This window comes from Mastigoproctus giganteus, chromosome 8 (genome assembly GCF_048544385.1).
Source record: "Mastigoproctus giganteus isolate SK-2022 chromosome 8, ASM4854438v1, whole genome shotgun sequence".
Taxonomy (NCBI): Eukaryota; Metazoa; Arthropoda; class Arachnida; order Uropygi; family Thelyphonidae; genus Mastigoproctus; species Mastigoproctus giganteus.
The window spans coordinates 36,634,633-36,652,194 of record NC_143582.1 but is presented as its reverse complement, the minus strand read 5'-3'; the positions used below and the strand labels follow the sequence as shown (position 1 = coordinate 36,652,194).

General features: G+C 35.3%; 1 protein-coding gene across 1 annotated transcript in view; it reads left to right on the top strand.

The window, feature by feature from the left end:
• The window catches only part of LOC150081447 (uncharacterized), a 108,336-nt gene extending 91,504 nt beyond the window's left edge, over window positions 1–16,832 (top strand). The window contains exons 5-7 of the mRNA XM_090379854.1: window positions 11,155–11,334; window positions 11,683–11,789; window positions 16,393–16,832. Of these exons, the coding sequence (XP_090235980.1) occupies window positions 11,155–11,334; window positions 11,683–11,789; window positions 16,393–16,827 (722 nt within the window). The 3' untranslated portion in view covers window positions 16,828–16,832. The remainder of the gene's footprint in view (window positions 1–11,154; window positions 11,335–11,682; window positions 11,790–16,392) is intronic.
• The last annotated feature ends 730 nt before the right edge of the window (window positions 16,833–17,562 follow it).

Below are 17,562 nucleotides of genomic sequence, written 5' to 3'. Positions count from 1 at the left end.
TCACAAGCCGTTGTATCTGTACACCTGTGCTATAAAAATAGGGTTGCAAATTCCACCAGGTCTATTATTGTATTACTTACAGCCAGGTTTACAGCTTTATTAGCTAATGCGTTATAAGTTACTGTTTGCACCTTTTGACATCTCTTATCTTTGTAAGCTTATACCAGCACTTGGTTATCAGATGCTTTATTGAGGTGCTTAGCTTTCTGTTGATCAAGTACCATTAAGTATCCGAATGGCCATCTGAGAAGGGGGTGCAACTGCATCCTAATAAGTAACATTATACACCTCCTCCTTTTTTTTTTTGGGAGTATTTTATTACTATTTTTATTTATTAGTACTGTAATACAGCATAAAGTAACTCATTGTTGGTCTTGCAATTCGAGGATCAGTGCCCTTTCACAATACTTTTTTTTTGCATTTTTTACCTGTGGGCTATAAAATGAAAATGCAATCCCACCATGCCTATTACTATAAAAAAAAAACTATAAAAAATGTTCTGTTTTTAATTTTTCAAAATCTGGTCAGCCTGTCTGTAGATAACAGATTTTGTCTATACAGTAGACTCCCAATTAACTGGCCCCTATGGGACCAGACCTCAGGCCGGATAATCGAATGGCCGGTTAATCCGAAAACACATGCAAAATACCATTTATAGGTTGTCAATTAAATAAAAAAAAATATATACAGTATGTTGTATATAAATGTTTATTAAACATTTACTTAGATAAAAAATTGGTAATAAATAAATTTTCTGTTTATACTCTGGCATGACAACCAAGTCAATCTAGTTTACAATAAATCGTCAATACAAATATTTATCGTATTTAGTAGTCACGGGCTTGAACCCCAGTCCACTCAAGGAACGCGTGCTATGCACTCTCGCTCCTGACCACTGGGCTATTTGTCTTTTTGATTTAAATTCGTTTTTTTAAAGCAAAATCATGCCACTTTTTCATAAGAATTGTATCAATGGTAGATGAATTATCTTGCTGTTCGATATATCTTATTGCAATATGGCCTTAGTTGCTAATGCTCCTAAAAACCAAATAAAAAAAAAAAAAAAAAATATCTTATTGCAGTTTCAAGCGCTTTCTTTCCTTCCAAATGACTTATTCTTTTGTCATTTTTATCTCTGCTCATAGCTTTTGGGTTCTCTGGTTCTTTATCTTCTTCCATTTCTCCTTGACTAACTGCTTTGATAATTTCATCGTCTGTTAACATTTCATTCTCTAGAATGTTATTGCCTACAAGCCATTTATCGATGTCTTTGAACTTTGATAATTGTTTGAAATCGTTAAGCAGAGCAATGTTTTCGTGGTCTGTCAGATCCTCAGCACATGGCTGTTTGTTCAGATCACAGTTTGCAGTTAATTTTTCGACATCAGGTTATATTTTTCTCCATGACCTCACAAATGTTGATGATGGCATTTCCTCAAAAGCAGATTCCAATATGTAAATAACATCCTTGATATTAATTTTCTTAAGGGCCTCAGTGAGTTCCGTTTCTTCATTGGCAGTCTTCTCAAGAATTTCTGAAAGAAGTTTTCTTCTGTAATGCCTTTTCAGAGTAACTATCACAACTATCCATAGGTTGCACAAAAGGTGTAACACCAGGTGGTAAAAGCACCACCTTGATGTCATCAGAAGATAAGTCGATAGGATGTGTTGGAGCATTGTCAAGGACAAGAACAGCCTTGGGTGGTAATTTTAAACGCATCAAATGTGCCTTAACTTTTAGAACGAATTCAGTTGAAAACCATTCTTCAAATGGAAAAGAATCCATCCAAGCTGACCTCTGGGCTTTGTAGTAAACTGGTAGAGCGTTGAAATTTACATTTTTAAATGCTCTTGGTTTGGCTGACTTTCCTACAACGAAAAGGGGCAGTTTGTGACTCCCAGCAGCATTTGTACAAATGGCCAAAGTGATTCTCTGTTTATTCATTTTAAAACCAGTAGTGAATGTTTCTTGTGGTGCTGCTAGCATTTTCGTTGGAAGAAGCTTAAAATTTATGCCTGTTTCATCCAAATTGTAGACTTGTTCAGGATTAAGATTTTCCTTCTTATAATGTCTAAAAATTTTTGGGAAAATTCACTTGCAGCATTTTGATCTGCTGACAATTTCTCACTGCAAACACCTAGATAATGAATTCTGTGGCCCTTTTTTCATTGTGAAAGCCATCCCCCACTGACTAAGAATTCTTCTCCGCTGTTGACTTTCTTGTGCAAATGTACTGCCTTTTCCTTCAAAACCGGTCCTCTAAGGGGTGTTCCTCTTTGTCGTTCTTGCATGAACCATATCCATAATGCGTCATCAATGACTTCATTTTTTGGCTTCTTCATAGTGCACCTGTCTGAGAGCACTTTTTTTGATTCTATTTGCATACTGAAGTCTTGAAAGGGATTTCCAGTTTCTCTGCCAATCATTTACTGTACTTTTTCCGACACCCAGTTCGTTACATATCCGTTTTACAGGTTCTCGATTATCAATACATTCCAACGTTTTTAGTTTTGTTTGAATAGTTAACACATTCTGTTTATGTTTGTTCAAGCCTATCATTTCAAGTTAACGTAATTTAAAAAACAAAAATTAATGAAGAAAATATGTACACGCGGAGTGACTGTGATCCATATGGCACAAATAGCAAAGACTAACTGAAGTAAAAAAAGTTAAAGGATCATTACAGTGCACTGTACTTGTTTCCAGAATCTTTTAATTTTGTTTTCCTGCTGGGCCCACGACACCAGAAATCTGATTTGCAGAAAAATTTCGACGAAAATATGGCCGGTTGAAACAGAGGCCGGTTAAAGTGAGACTGGATGAAAGGGAGTCTACTGTACTTGCAATTCGTTTATATATTACAGATTTTGTCTGTTATAATACTTGCAATTCATTTTTGTTGCATAGTGAAAAAAAAGATACAAAGCCCAGTGTTCTTCCCAGAAAATTTTGCCAGGCGGATGGCATTATGAAGTAGACAGGTGGGGAAGTGTAATACTTCGCAGTATTATAAAATTTTCTGATATTTATAAATGTGACTTAAGCGATCCAGAGCAAAAATTAATTGCATTATTTAACATTATATGCTCCTGTCACATTGATCTCGATCACATAGTAAGTTCAAATTAATATTGATTGAGATCAGTACCATACTGTACTGCGAGAATCGCTTAAATTTTAGGTGGGTGGTCAGTTAAATTCACCGGGTGGTGCGCCCATTCGATAGGGCCTGGGGAGAACACTGAAGCCTAATGAAAGGCATTGATCTCTCAAATTAAAAAGCTGCCGCCATGAGTTGCCCATTGCAGTATGAATAAGAAGACTCCTAACAAAAGTAGGTTACTTAATAGTAATGTGATACCCTATCCAGACATCTGTTTTGTTACATATTGGCCCTTCATTAGCCATCTGGGAGAGGGGGGCACATTATATTACTAAGTAACATTATACTTTTTTCAGAGAAGTCTTACGTATTAGTAGCGCAATATGGGGCATGTCAGTGGTAGGTTTAAAATTTGAGAGTTCAGTGACTTTCATTAGAGCCCTGCTCACTGACCTAACATTTCCCCCTCCCCTCCATTAAAAACAGTCATTTTCATTACAGTACATTTTCCGAATATAAACTCATTTCCACACCTAACTGTAGTGGACCTAGGAGGATATAAAAAAATGACTATTTTCTATACTGGTATGTGATTCCAATCCACAGTTCCATTTCCTTGGAATAGTTTTCTTCCTGATAACATTATGGTTTGCCAGTCATTACTTTTTTGTAAAAGGTCTAGACATTTGATTCCTCTTATATCACATGTGTAGGGAATATATGAATGAGGTCTCCTTTCCTCTTAAACTCCAGTGTTTCTTCTAGGTACATGCAGACCAATCTAGAATACACTATGATTTACAAATATGATAAAATATAATATATGACCTCTCAATATATCATTTTTTAATAGCACATCATTAGTAGTTTCAGTGTTTATCTTAAAATCTGCTTTTTAAAAAACTAAACCAATCCTTCAGAGTAGTGGAATGAGCCTTTTTCTTTATCTTCACCATATTATGACCAAATTATTAGTACTCTATTATAATTTTTTCAGTGCACCACACACGCGCACCAGTTTGCCACACGATTAGCTGCATATATGAAACATGAAATTATTGTGTGTGTGTGTGTGTGTGTGTGTGTGTGTGTGTGTGTGTGTGTGTGTGTGTGTGTGTGTGTGTGTGTGTGTGAAGTAAATTATTGAATACAAAGTTTATTTTTCTGTGCACAGAAGTGATGTAGTTACAATGTGGGAACCACTTTGATACTCTTGGGTATTTTTGCTTTATTGACAGCAAAAACATGAAACAAATTGATTACGTCCTAGCAGAAACAAAGCAAAAAAAAAAAATAGTATAGATGTGGTGCATGTGGAAAATGAAGGATGGTTGTGAAGGGATGACTCATTGCTAATTTTAAAACAAAAGTAATCAAGGTAAATATGAAGAAAGAAGTCCAGTATGGAATCATCTCAAATAGCAAGTGTTAAGACTTAAAAAGAAAGAAAAACCTGTAGAATTGTAAAGGGAAAAGGATGAGAAAGGAACAGAACAATCTATTCATAATGAAAAGTTTTTTTAATTTTTTCAAAGATCAGGCTTATGCAGAGAAATAAGTTGTCAAATTGTGCTCACAAATGATGATTTTTAGTCAATTTCATTGTCGAAAATTTTGGAATTAGTGTTTCAGCTTTATGCTAATAATTGAGAGAAAGGTAAGATTTGGGTAAGTTGGATTTCTGTTTACAGACACCAAATATTCATCTGTGGTTAAATCATGTTACATTTCAAGTGCTGTCGCAAAATTGTCATAGGTGGTAGCAATTGGTGGTTTTATCACCCTCTGTGAGGTACCTTGTTTATTCACTCACTTTTATTAACTCATATTTTTATTGTATTCAACTTTTTTACAATGTGTGTTTTTTTTTTTTTTTTTTTTGTTATCAGTGTAACCTTCACAGTCACCCTATGCTAGTGCTTGCACTGATGCTATGAGTGATGTACATAAGAAAATATATTGGAATGCAGCCACTCATAAACAGGTTATACCATAAAAAATATCTTTTTAGCATTAGTAGAGGCATATGATGCAAGAAAGCAAGCTTATGCAGCATCAGCCAAAAAAAAAAAAAAAAAAAAAAACACTTCCATTTCACCCCTCCATTTGTTCGAAATACCTGTCCAGCTGAGCCTTAAATTTATTTAGGCTATCAACTTCCACAACAAGGGATAGAAGTCTGTTCCACCGACCAACTACCCACTGGGTAAAGGCAAATTTCTGCACATCTATCCTACATATGTCCTTCCTCAATTTGAATTTATGCCCTCTCAGGTGATTATTCTGAGCAAGAATCCCATCGGCATTGAGCATGCTCAAACCATTCAAGGCTTTATACACCTCTATCAGATCACCTCACCGGTGCCTAGTCTCCAGACACTGTAATTTGCAAAACTTAAGTATTTCTTCGTAAGAGCAACCCTTTGTTCCATTCACTAATCTTATTGCCCTTCTCTGTACTCGTTCCAGCAGCTCTACATCCTTCTTGAAATGAGGCCTCCAGACCTGTATACAGTACTCAAGATGTGGCCTGACCATTGCCTAATACAAGAGAATAATCACCTCCTTATCTCTGCTAGAAAAATTCCTGTATATCACTGACAAGACACCATGAGCTACTCTTGCAGCGTCTGCATTGCTCAGAGAACTTCATATCTGCCTGCACAATTACCCCCAGATCCTTTTCATTCTCTACCACTGTCAGTGTAGTACCACAGAGTTGATACGTTGCTCTGGGGTTGCTGCAAGGAAGCAAGCTTATACAGCATCAGCCAAGAAGAAAAGAAAAAAAAAACCTCATTTCACCCATCCATTTGCTCCAAAAGTTTGCCCACTTTGTCCTTGAATTTATTTAAGCTATCAACTTCCATGACTGATGGAAGTTTGTTCCAGCAATCATCCTTTCTAAAATGTGGCCTACAGACCTGTATGCAGTACTCAAGATATGGCCTGACCATTGCCTTATACAAGGGGATAATCACCTCCTTATCCCTGCTAGCAAAATTCTTGTATAAAATTGACAAGATCTGCTTTAGCAACCTGTCTGCATTACTTAGAAAACTTCATATCTGACTGCACAATTAACCCCATGGCTTTCTCATTCTCCACTAACCTGAGAGTAGTACTGCACATTTGGTACGTTTATTTAAATACAGATTTATTGACTATATCTAGTCATGCAAACCATAACTATAATTGCAAAATTATGGTGCAACACAGTTCCCATTAGAAACTTTCAAGTATTGTTACCGTTTTATAATATTAAATGTGTTTACTAATTTTAGCCATTTTGTTTTAATGGCACCTGAAAAGTGTTATATTTTTGTTTCATCTTATTTCTGGTAACACAAGTTAGAAACAGTTACGTATGTAAAACCAATTAGATAGTATGAATCAGAGCTGTAATACTCGATATGTTTATGTTCTACGTTGATAATAATATTAGTAATAATATTAGTGAATTTTCATTCCTGTGATCAAGACAGTCGGTCGAAAAGCATTGTCAGCTTCAGGAAGGAAAATCGTTTTGAATATTTTCGTTAGATTCTTTTAATTGCGTTAATTTGAATTTTAATTGTTTTAAATTGATTTTGAATTGTGTTAAATTGATTATTTAATTATTTATATTATACTTTAATGTACCGGTAAGTTGTCGATTTTTTTCGTTTTTTCCGTTTTAATTTCTGGAGGGTATCATACGGAAGTGTTCCATGTACTATATTGAGGTAAACTCCTCTTATTAATTTACTAGTATGTAAAACCAGTACCTGTTCATGTGTAAAGTACATTTAGTTAGGAGAGAAAAAAAATATTACATTCTTAGTGTTAAGTGTGATGAAAAACAGTTTTGCCTAAAATCTTTATCTTTGAGATAGTAGAGATGCATTAAGAATCTGCAGATAAAAGAACCACTAGGTGGCAATGATCACAGTAGTGATGTGGGATTAAGATGTAACTACCATCAAAGGAAAAGGGAAAGGTTTTTGCATTTGTAAAAGTTACTACAGTGGTCTCAGACAGTTTTTAAATTCTGTATAGTGGAACCAACTGATGACGTTACCATCAGAAAATTCTAAATGGAAAGCATGCTATTAACTTTTCATATCTGTTAAGAAATACGCTTCAAGGTATGTCTAAATGGACATCAGATGAACTAATGAGACTCTTGACAGAGAAGAAAAATGTATGGGATGCATATAAATTATCAGGTGACAGAATTCTATGGTAAATATAAACTAGTCTGTAATCAAGTCACAAAGGAGGGTAGGCAAGCAAAGGCAGATTTTGAGAAATCTTTGGCAAAGGATGCAAAGAAAAACAGCAAAGACTTCTGTACTTACGTAAACACTAGAAGGAAGGGGATGAATTAGATCAATCCACTTGATATTGATGGTTCGATTGTTGATGATCCTGCTCAGATAGCTGACAAACTGAATGAGAGTTTTGCATATATGTTCACACATGAGGAATTCTGTAAGGAAGAGGACAGAAGTTTACTAAACTCTAACAGGGAGGTAAATGATTCTGTAATAACTGAGAGAAAAGTGGAAGAGAAATTGTTGAAGTTAAACATAAAGGCATCTGGGGCAGATAGGATCTATTCAATTATATTAAGTAAGGCAGCGAAGGAAGTAAGCAAACCTGTAGCCATAATTATGAGAGCATCCTTGGATTCAGAGGAGGTGCCTGCAGACTGGAGATGTGTATCCCAAATTCACAAAGGGGGATCAAAGAGTGACACAAGTAATTATAGACCTGTTAGTTTAAATTTTATTCTTGTGAAAATAATGGAATCACTGGTAAAAGAAGTGATGCAGGATCATCTATACAAGGCTACAATTATACTTCTGATACAGCATGGGTTTGTTGACGGGAAATCTTGTCTGACCAGTTTTGATTGGATACTACAGTGTGGTCATAATGGAACTGGATGCAAAAAATAATTTTGATATCATATACTTGGATTTCAGGAAAGCTTTTGATACTGTTACTCATAAAAGGCTGCTGTACAAATTGTAGCAGTGTGGCATTAAGGGCAAGTTGCTGCTATGGATAAAGGGATGGTTGAGTGGGAGAAGACAGAGTGGTAATCATGAACACTGCTTTTTGTGGACTAATGTTATTAGTGAAGTCCCTCCCCCAGGGTTCAGTGTTTGGTCCATTGTTGTTTTCTATATTTATCAATGATATTGATGAAGGCATATCAGGCTTAATGTCCAAGTTTGGTAGGCAGTAATGACAGTATGCTACTGCAATAGGAACTAGAAAAGTTAGGCAGATTGGCTGAGAAATGGCAATTGAAGTTTATAATTAACAAATGCAAAGTACTGCATATGAGTAGCACTACCCCCAGAGTAATGTACCAACTGAGTGGTACTATGCTCAGGGTAGTGGAAAGTAAAAAAAGATGTGGTGGTAGTTGTGCAGTCAGATATGAAGTTCTCTGAGCAATGCAGACAGGATGCCAGGATAGCTAATGAAGTTTTGTCAATGAAATAAAGAAATTTTCCTAGCAGGTATAAGGAGATGATTATCTCATTATATAAGGCAATGGTCAGTCCATATCTTGAGTACTGCATACAGGTCTGGAGGCCTCATTTTAGGAAGGATGTAGAGCTGCTGGAATGTGTACAGAAAAGGACAGAGATTGGTGAGGGGAATGAAGGGGAATGAATGAATTTCAGAACTCAAGCCTATCGTACCAAGATAGGCTTGAGTTCTGAAAATCGCAGCATCTGGAGACTAGGCATCTGCGAGGTGATCTGATTGTGATGTTTGAAGGCTTTGAATGGATTGAGCAAGCTCAGTGCTGATGGGATTCTTCCTTTTGCTCAGATTCTGCATCTGAGGGGATATAAATTCAAATTGAGGAAAGACAGTTGTAGAATAGATGTGTGGAAATTTGCCTTTAGCCAGGTGGTAGTTGATTGCTGGAACAAAAAGTATTTTTACCAATTTTAAACCTCTTAAAAACTGGAAACATACCTCAATATTACAAGTTATCTTTTTTTTTTTTTTTTGGGTATTTCAGCATATACTTCTATATTTTTGTTGATATGCTTTGCAGAAAGCATTTCTCGAATGATTAGATCTGAATATGAATTAAATGAAATTGAAATTTTAAATGAAATTCAGTTATTCTACAAGCATTGGTTTCTGAGACTTGGTTAGTTGCAGAAACAGTACGAACAGACAAATTGAGGCTTTTTGATTGGAAAAATATTATGCACATTTAGGAAATTTTAGACTTGTAAACCTTTTTATACTATAAACTGAATAATAATTGGAGCTCCAAATAGAATGCCCAAAATATTTTAATTTTATTGAGGAATCATGCAAACAAGACTTATTTTTTAGTTGAAGTTGTCTGATTGACAGCCCTCAGGCTACATGTATCCTACCAGATGCTTTTGTGTAGTTTGCATGAGCTCAAACTGAGGAAATTTGTGCCCTCACAAATATATTCTTTTTTTCTATATTTTCTGGATGTGGAGATTCGTTTTGGAATTAGTATTGAGGACTGTAATTAAATCTTGAAATATCTAGAGAATGGAATAAAACCTCTGAACATTCAAATGTAAAAATTCATTTTGGAGTTAACTTTAATTATCATTTGCATAATTAGTGGCGCCTCCGTAGCCAGGTGGGAAGGAGCAGCAGTGCGTAGCACACGCTTCTTGATTAGACCGGGGTTCGAGCCCGTCACCACCAAATACGGAGGATGCGGAAAGGTCATTCAGGGAATGACCACCGCATATCCCGGAGCAATATGGCCTTAGTTGCTAATGCTCCTAAAAACCAAATAACAACAACAACAACAGCATAATTAGTTTTGTATTTCTTCTTGCTACAAGGACATATTTCATTTAAATAAGTAATCTCACACATGCATATATAATTTTTATATATATTTTATGATTTTAATATTGCAACTCATTGGCTAGTTCCTAAGATAAATTTTGATCTTAAATGATTGAAACCATGATTGGCCATTAGCAGTGCTGTTATTGTAAAATTAGTAGAAGGTATACTCTTTGAATGTTATGATGTTTGTTTTTTCAAATCTTTCAAAAACCAGAAGATATAAGCTATTCACCTAAAAAAAAAATTCAGAGAATATAAGGCATATACCTGCATATACCCTCCACTACAGCGCTGGCCATTAGGGTGTAGAAGATGGGAAACAAGCTGTAAAAATTGCAACTTAACTTTTGGATTATAACATTTAGAAATTCAGGAAAGGATTTAAACCCTTTCCTGAAAAGAAATTCAGGATTTAAATGAGTGGCTGTTAATGCAATTAATTATATTGGCGGGCACATGAGATAATTTTGACCCCTCTTCCCTTTTTTTTTGTTCTTTTACACTAAAACTATGCATGTGTGGCATGCATAGACACTCGCACACCACACACACACACACACACACACACACACACACACACACACACACACACACACACACTCACTCATTCACTCACTGGTATGTATATATTTTATGATATTAGTATTGCATTTTTTGGGTTGGTTCTTAAGGTACAGCCCTATTTTGCCGTGAACCATGATATAAAGCCTTGAATCATGATATAAATATGATGTAAAAGAATGGAAATAAGCTGCAAAGTTGTAGATTAACAGATTATAACATTCTAAAAAATTCAGAAAACCTTGAATTTTATATATTAATTGGTTATTAAACTTAGATTTGAATAACTGTTGGTTAAAGCAGTTAATTGATTAATCCATTGTCAGTTTTAACCAGATTTGACCCCTCTGTTTACAATTGAAAATGATTGTCTATCTAGCTGTGACTTGGTACCTATCAGGAAACGTTTTTTCCTCCATTTTCTTTATTAAAAGTTTGAGAAATTTGTTTAATAGGGTCAGAATTATCCCACAGTATTCATGAGTTTTCCTGCCTCTTGTCAGTGAGTTAAACATTGGTGTATCACGTGTACTAGTTAAATACTGGTATATATGCCTACTGGTATATTGTTTGATCTTCTTGAAAACAACTGCCTCAAGATGTTAAATAGGATTTTTAATTACAGAACATAATCACCAGGATTCAATGGATATGGATGAGGATTGGAACAGTGAATGTCATTGTAATACAAGTGCCAATCTAAAACCTTTAGAACGAAGGAGACAGAGAGAGCACAAAAGATGTTTGGCTCATTCACTTGTTGGAACTCCAAATTATATAGCACCAGAGGTTTTGATGAAGCCAGGTAGGTTTAGCTATTATTTTGTCTTTTGCAAAGATAGTATTATTTAATATAAAATTAATAAGTTTTTTGTTAGGTACATAGGGTAATTATAAAGAAACTTTGCTTCTCACAGTTTTGGCTAAAATTACTTAATTAAATTAATTACTAAAATTACCACAACATGGATTCATAACCACAAATTGTTTAATCCTTTACAACAATCAGAAATTTATAGCAAGTAATTTCATTAATTTTATATCTACATCCAGGAAAAAAGAAAACATTTTTAAATTCACTTTTTCATAGATGTGGAGAATTGGTAAACGAAGTTGCATTAATTGATTTTCCCAAATTTTTTTCCCTTTTAAGGTTACACCCAACTGTGTGATTGGTGGAGTGTTGGAGTTATTCTTTATGAAATGTTAGTTGGACAGCCTCCGTTCCTAGCAAATACTCCTGCAGAAACACAATACAAAGTAAGAATTTTATATTTGTTTTTAAATAAAAGTTGGAAGAGTTTTATGCAGAGGGTGATCAGCCATGATCACATAGCAATCTGCAGACAAGTAATGGTGTGTTTGATTCTAGAGGAAACCATTTAGATACTGACCATTTTGATTGAAAATAGTATTTTTTAACATTAGTATAAATAAAAAGTTTTTTAGACACATATATTTCATGTGTATAAATATTGTTTGATCTTAAGTGTAAATTTAGGACCCTTTTCCAAATGTGATTGAGGATGTCTGGAATTATATTCTCTATCACAATTTGCTCTCTTATTGTAACACAAATTATAAGGATTCTTATTGTGTAGGTGATGTTTTTTACATATTTCCACATGAAAAAATCCAAAATCGTGAGTTCAGGAATTGTTTGAATCTCTAATCATGATTATGCACGTATTAGTATTAATAGTGGCAAATTATGCAAGAAAGCAAGCTTATGCCGTATCACAAAAAAAAAAAAAAAAAAAAACTTCATTACACCTATCCATTCCCCTCCAGTAGTTTATTTAGTTCTTCCTTGAATTTATTCAAACTATCCACTTTCACAACAATGAATGGAAGCTTGTTTCAACAATCAGCCACCTTTTGGCTGAAGGCAAATGTCTGCACATCTATTCTGCAATTATTCTTTCCTCAATTTGAATTTGTGCCCCCCCCCCCATATGTGTATTATAAGCAAGTGGAAGAATGCCATCAACATTAAGCATATTTACTCCATTCAAGGCCTTAAATAGACACTGCAATTTGCATAATTGAAGCCTTTCTTGATAAAAGCATCCCTTTGTCCCCTTTACCAACGTCATTGCCTTTTTCTGTACTCATTCCAGCAGCTCTACATCCTTCTTAAATGAGATCTCCAGACCTGTATGCAGTACTCAAGATGTTTCCTGATCATTGCCTTATACAATGGAATAATCATCTCCTTCTCTCTACTATAAAAATTTCTGCATATCATTGACAAAATTCCATGAGCTGTCTTGGTAGCCTGTCTGCACTGCTCAGAGTACTTCATATCTGACTGGGGTGCCTCCGTAGCCAGGTGGGCAGGAGCAGTGCGTAGCACACGTTTCTTGAATGAACTACTGGTCTGTGAAATCACTTGAATTCTTCTGAATTTGTGGCTAATTAATGACTGTCGTGTTTATTTACTGAGGCTTGTATATGTGTATCTGTGACCCCTATTGCAGTTAATTGAATTGATAAAAAAAATATATTCGAAGCTTCATAATTATATTTAATACAAATAGGTGAAGTTGATATTTTTTCTTTTTTATTTTCATCATTCTTTTTTTAGTTTCATTTGTAAATATTTTTAAAAATAATAGTCCAAATATTCAGTCGAACTCTTATTTTTGTTTTAAAAAATGCTCTTTTTTGTTCTAAAATATCCTTTTCCCTATTACTTTGGAATTTTCTCACTTTGTATCGTATATGAGCTATATAATATTGGTGTAAGCACACCACAGAAAACTCTTAAACAAAAAACTACATTAGTAGTTTGAAGGGCATCATTTTATCTGTATCTCATATTGTGCTCTTCCTTCGCAACAAGTTGCCATGTATGCACTACCTCGAATAAGTAACACCCCACTAAAAGAGAAGACTATTGTTACTTATTCTCAGTGGGCACCACCACCACCACCACCCAGACGGCACCATTTCAAGGCTTGTTGGCTTTTCATCAGTGGGCGGGCAGGTACCCTGGTATTGCAGACATGACAATCCTACAAACTATTAATGTAGTTTTTTTGTTTAAGAGTTTTCTATGGTGTGTTTTTACACCAATATTATATAGATTATTATACTCTTAAAGATACGATGCCTTGTTGCATTTAATTTTACTTAAATGTTATCACGTACACCTTCTGGCATCTCTCATATTGTGGGATTATCTTCACAACTGGATTGTCATGATTGAACCTGCATGCAGTCTGCAGTACCTGCGCACCCACCGGTGAAAGGCCAACAAGCCTTGAAACGGTGCCGAAGCTGCATGTTTGCATGTAATGAAAGGAGCGTGAAAGAGGGGGACGACACTAGAACCCATGTAGGGCAAGCCAACTCCAGGTGGCTGCCAGCCTGGTGGTCACATGGACTGGGCCTTCCCCGGAGTGTCTGTGGGAGAGTGAGCAGCCCAGTTGGGTTGCTTTTTTTTTTTTTGGGTAGTTTTTGGCACATAGGCTTCTGTGGCCATAATGCACCTCCCAGGGTTTTTGCAGTACTTTGATTCAAGCCCAAGGTGGGAATCAAACCCGCGACCTTTGGGTTGCCAGGCAGGCACTTGACCCACCCGGCTAGCCCTGTTGGCTTTTGGGTTGCTCATTCTATTTCATTATATTCCCTGTGACTATCCAGTTGTGAAGATAATCCCGCAAATATGACAAATACGAGTGGATAAGGGTGACTATCCAGTTGTGAAGATAATCCCGCAAATATGACAAATACGAGTGGATAAGGGTGACTATCCCTTTCTGTTTCTTACAGGGGACAGGGAGCATTAGCATTAGTAGAGGCGTATGATGCAAAAAAGCAAACTTATGCAGCATCAGCCAAAAAAAAAAAAAAAAAAAAAAAACCCACTCCCATTTCACCCCTCCATTCTTTCAAAATACCTGTCCAGCTGAGCCTTAAATTTATTTAGGCTATCAACTTCCACAACAAGGGATGGAAGTCTGTTCCACCAACCAACTACCCACTGGCTAAAGGCAAATTTCCACACATCTATCCTAGATGTCTTTCCTCAATTTGAATTTATGCCCTCTCAGATGATTATTCTGAGCAAGAGGAAGAATCCCATCGGTATTGAGCATGCTCAAACTATTCAAAACTTTATACACCTCTATCGGATCACCTCGCCGGTGCCTAGTCTCCAGACACTGTAATTTGCAAAACTTAAGCCTTTCTTCGTAAGAGCAACCCTTTGTTCCATTCACTAATCTTGTTGCCCTTCTCTGTACTCGTTCCAGCAGCTCTACATCCTTCTTGAAATGAGGCCTCCAGACCTGTATACAGTACGCAAGGTGTGGCCTGACTATTCATTGCCTCATTGCCTTATACAAGGGAATAATCACCTCCTGAGTATGGGGAGTTTTTTTCCCCCTCCTCAGAACCATATAGAGCACTATTATTCCAAAGCAGGACCCATATTGAGTCCTTGATGGGTTTAATTTTACCGAAATATCCGAGAACTGGAAAGCATGTCTGGTTTAACCAGGATGCCTACCTGCCCACTGATGAAGGCTAAATATCCAGAAATGGCACAAGTGGGAAGAATTTAATTATTGTTGTGGGACCCCGATTGGGTAATAACAGTCCTCGGTGGTGGGGACGCATTTCCTAGTCGGGGTATGGAGCTTTGAGTTTGTGTGTGAGAATTAAGACTGACTATCCCTTTCATTCTTCTACGGCATCTTTTCCTCTTCCTCTCTTACTGTCACTTTCCTACCTCTTTCTTTCTTTGCTCAGTCCCATAGGGATATTGTGAAGATAGCTGAGATCTTTATCCCATACTATTTTCAAAAACGGTGCCATCTGGGTGGTGGTGCCCACTGAGAATAAGTAACAATAGTCTTCTCTTTTAATGAAGTGTTAACTTGTTCGAGGTAGTGCAATATATGGCAACTCATTGTGAAGGAAGAGCACAATGAGATACAGATAAAATGATGCCCTGCAAACTACTAACGTAGTTTTTTGTTTAAGAGTTTTCTGTGGTGTGTTTACACGAATATTATATAGATTATTATACTCTTAAAGATATGATGCCTTGTTTCCATTTAATTTTACTTAAGTATATGAGCTAGTATATGGATTTTCCAGTGAAACCTTGAGGCAGTAACAGAAATAGGAAATTTAAATGTAAGATAAACAAATATATATACATTGCCATAACCATACAAGTCATTGTTTTCTGATTAAATAGATGTATTTTTTAGGATTTGATGTTTTTTGTATGATTAATAAATTGGTAGAATATATTTCCTAATTTTTTCAATTTCTTGAAAGCAGGTTTTTTTAATACTAATAATGAAATATGAAATAATATTCTTTTTCACTATTTTTTTTTTTTTAAATTTTATTTATTTATTGTACTAGGCAGTCCCATCCTTTAAATCAATTGCTAATACACAGTCATCGATAAATTTATTGCAGGTTCTTGGAGATGACCCTAATAAAACAGAATTGAATTATTTACTTTCCTAAATCGCATAGGAATATATCATAAAATATAGTTATTATTTCATATTCACATTTAGAAAGACACAATATGGCCCTAGCAGCCTATGTATTATTAAACTCAACAACAACATCCCATCCAGCTTGCTGCACCCGTGCCATTATTTACATACTGTATACAGATAATTACATTTCCACATTGTACAGATTGCTTCATCATTACATATTGAAGTTCCACACTTCATGTGCCCACTCCATTATAGGGTATTGAAACCCTACAGTTTATATAACTTATTAAAGTTCTGCATATCATGTGACCACTCTATTATAATTGTTTTAAATGTTTTTTTCTTTATTTAATTTTTTTTTTTATATTAATTTATCATTACCTTTTCAGGTTATAAATTGGCAGTCTACGCTTCACATTCCAAAAGCTGCTAATTTATCTGTAGAGGCAATCGATCTCATTTTCCAACTTTGCTGTGGACCTGAAAAAAGGCTTGGAAAAAATGGTGTAGAGGAAATCAAGCATCATCCATTCTTCTCTGATATAGATTTTGGTGGGAATTTACGTAAACAGCCTGCTCCCTATATACCTCGTATCTGCTCTCCAACAGATACTTCCAATTTTGATCCAATTGAAAGTGATAAATTAAAAAATTCTGATTCTGTGGATGAGACAGAGGTAGAAGATTTTTCTGAGAATGGGAAACATCCAGAGCATGCTTTTTTCGAATTCACATTTCGCCGTTTCTTTGATGATGGTGGTCATTTTTATCCTCTAAAAATCAATGAAGAAATGGATAGTAAAGCTTCACCAGTGTATGTATAACTGCTGTTTTGGAATACAGCAGTAATTATATAACCACTGTATTTTATCTGTTTGTGTATTATGGTTTACTCACTGTATTTTACTTTATTTTATGCTTTATAAAGCATTCACAGTACGAATGACAACATAATTCTGGAATATAAAAAATGTTAGCAGTGTAGTAATGGAAAGCTTTTTTTTTTTTTTTTTTTTTGCCATTATTATAATTTTATTAAGTAGGAATTACAAAACCGGAGATAATTCCTAAATAGCAAAACATTTAATATTTATGATTAGAATATGGGAAGTCATGTCTCTTTCACTCTCTTTCTCTCCCTTGTCACTGTGAAAGCCTACACTCCAGTGCTTCACCAGGTCACACTTTCGCTGGTGCTATTTGTTTATTACTGTATTAATCCTAGATTATTATATTGAGTACCAGCAAGAGAATCAGCTGCTCAAATACAACGTTCAACAGGATATGTGCATCATTGAATTATTTCATATGAATTGCACAGCATGCAATACTGTTATTTCAGAATGTTGTTACGGAAGAATATCATTAAATTTTTTCAAACGAGGAAAATGCATAACTCTACTATGTTTTTGGTACTTTTCTTTTGGATTAAAAATGATCAAAAACTGCTTTTATAGGCACTTTACAATTACATATACATTTGTATAAATATACAAAAAAGTATAGTTGCAGAAAAGTTTTATATGTATATGGGTGGCATGCAACAACCACATAATCTC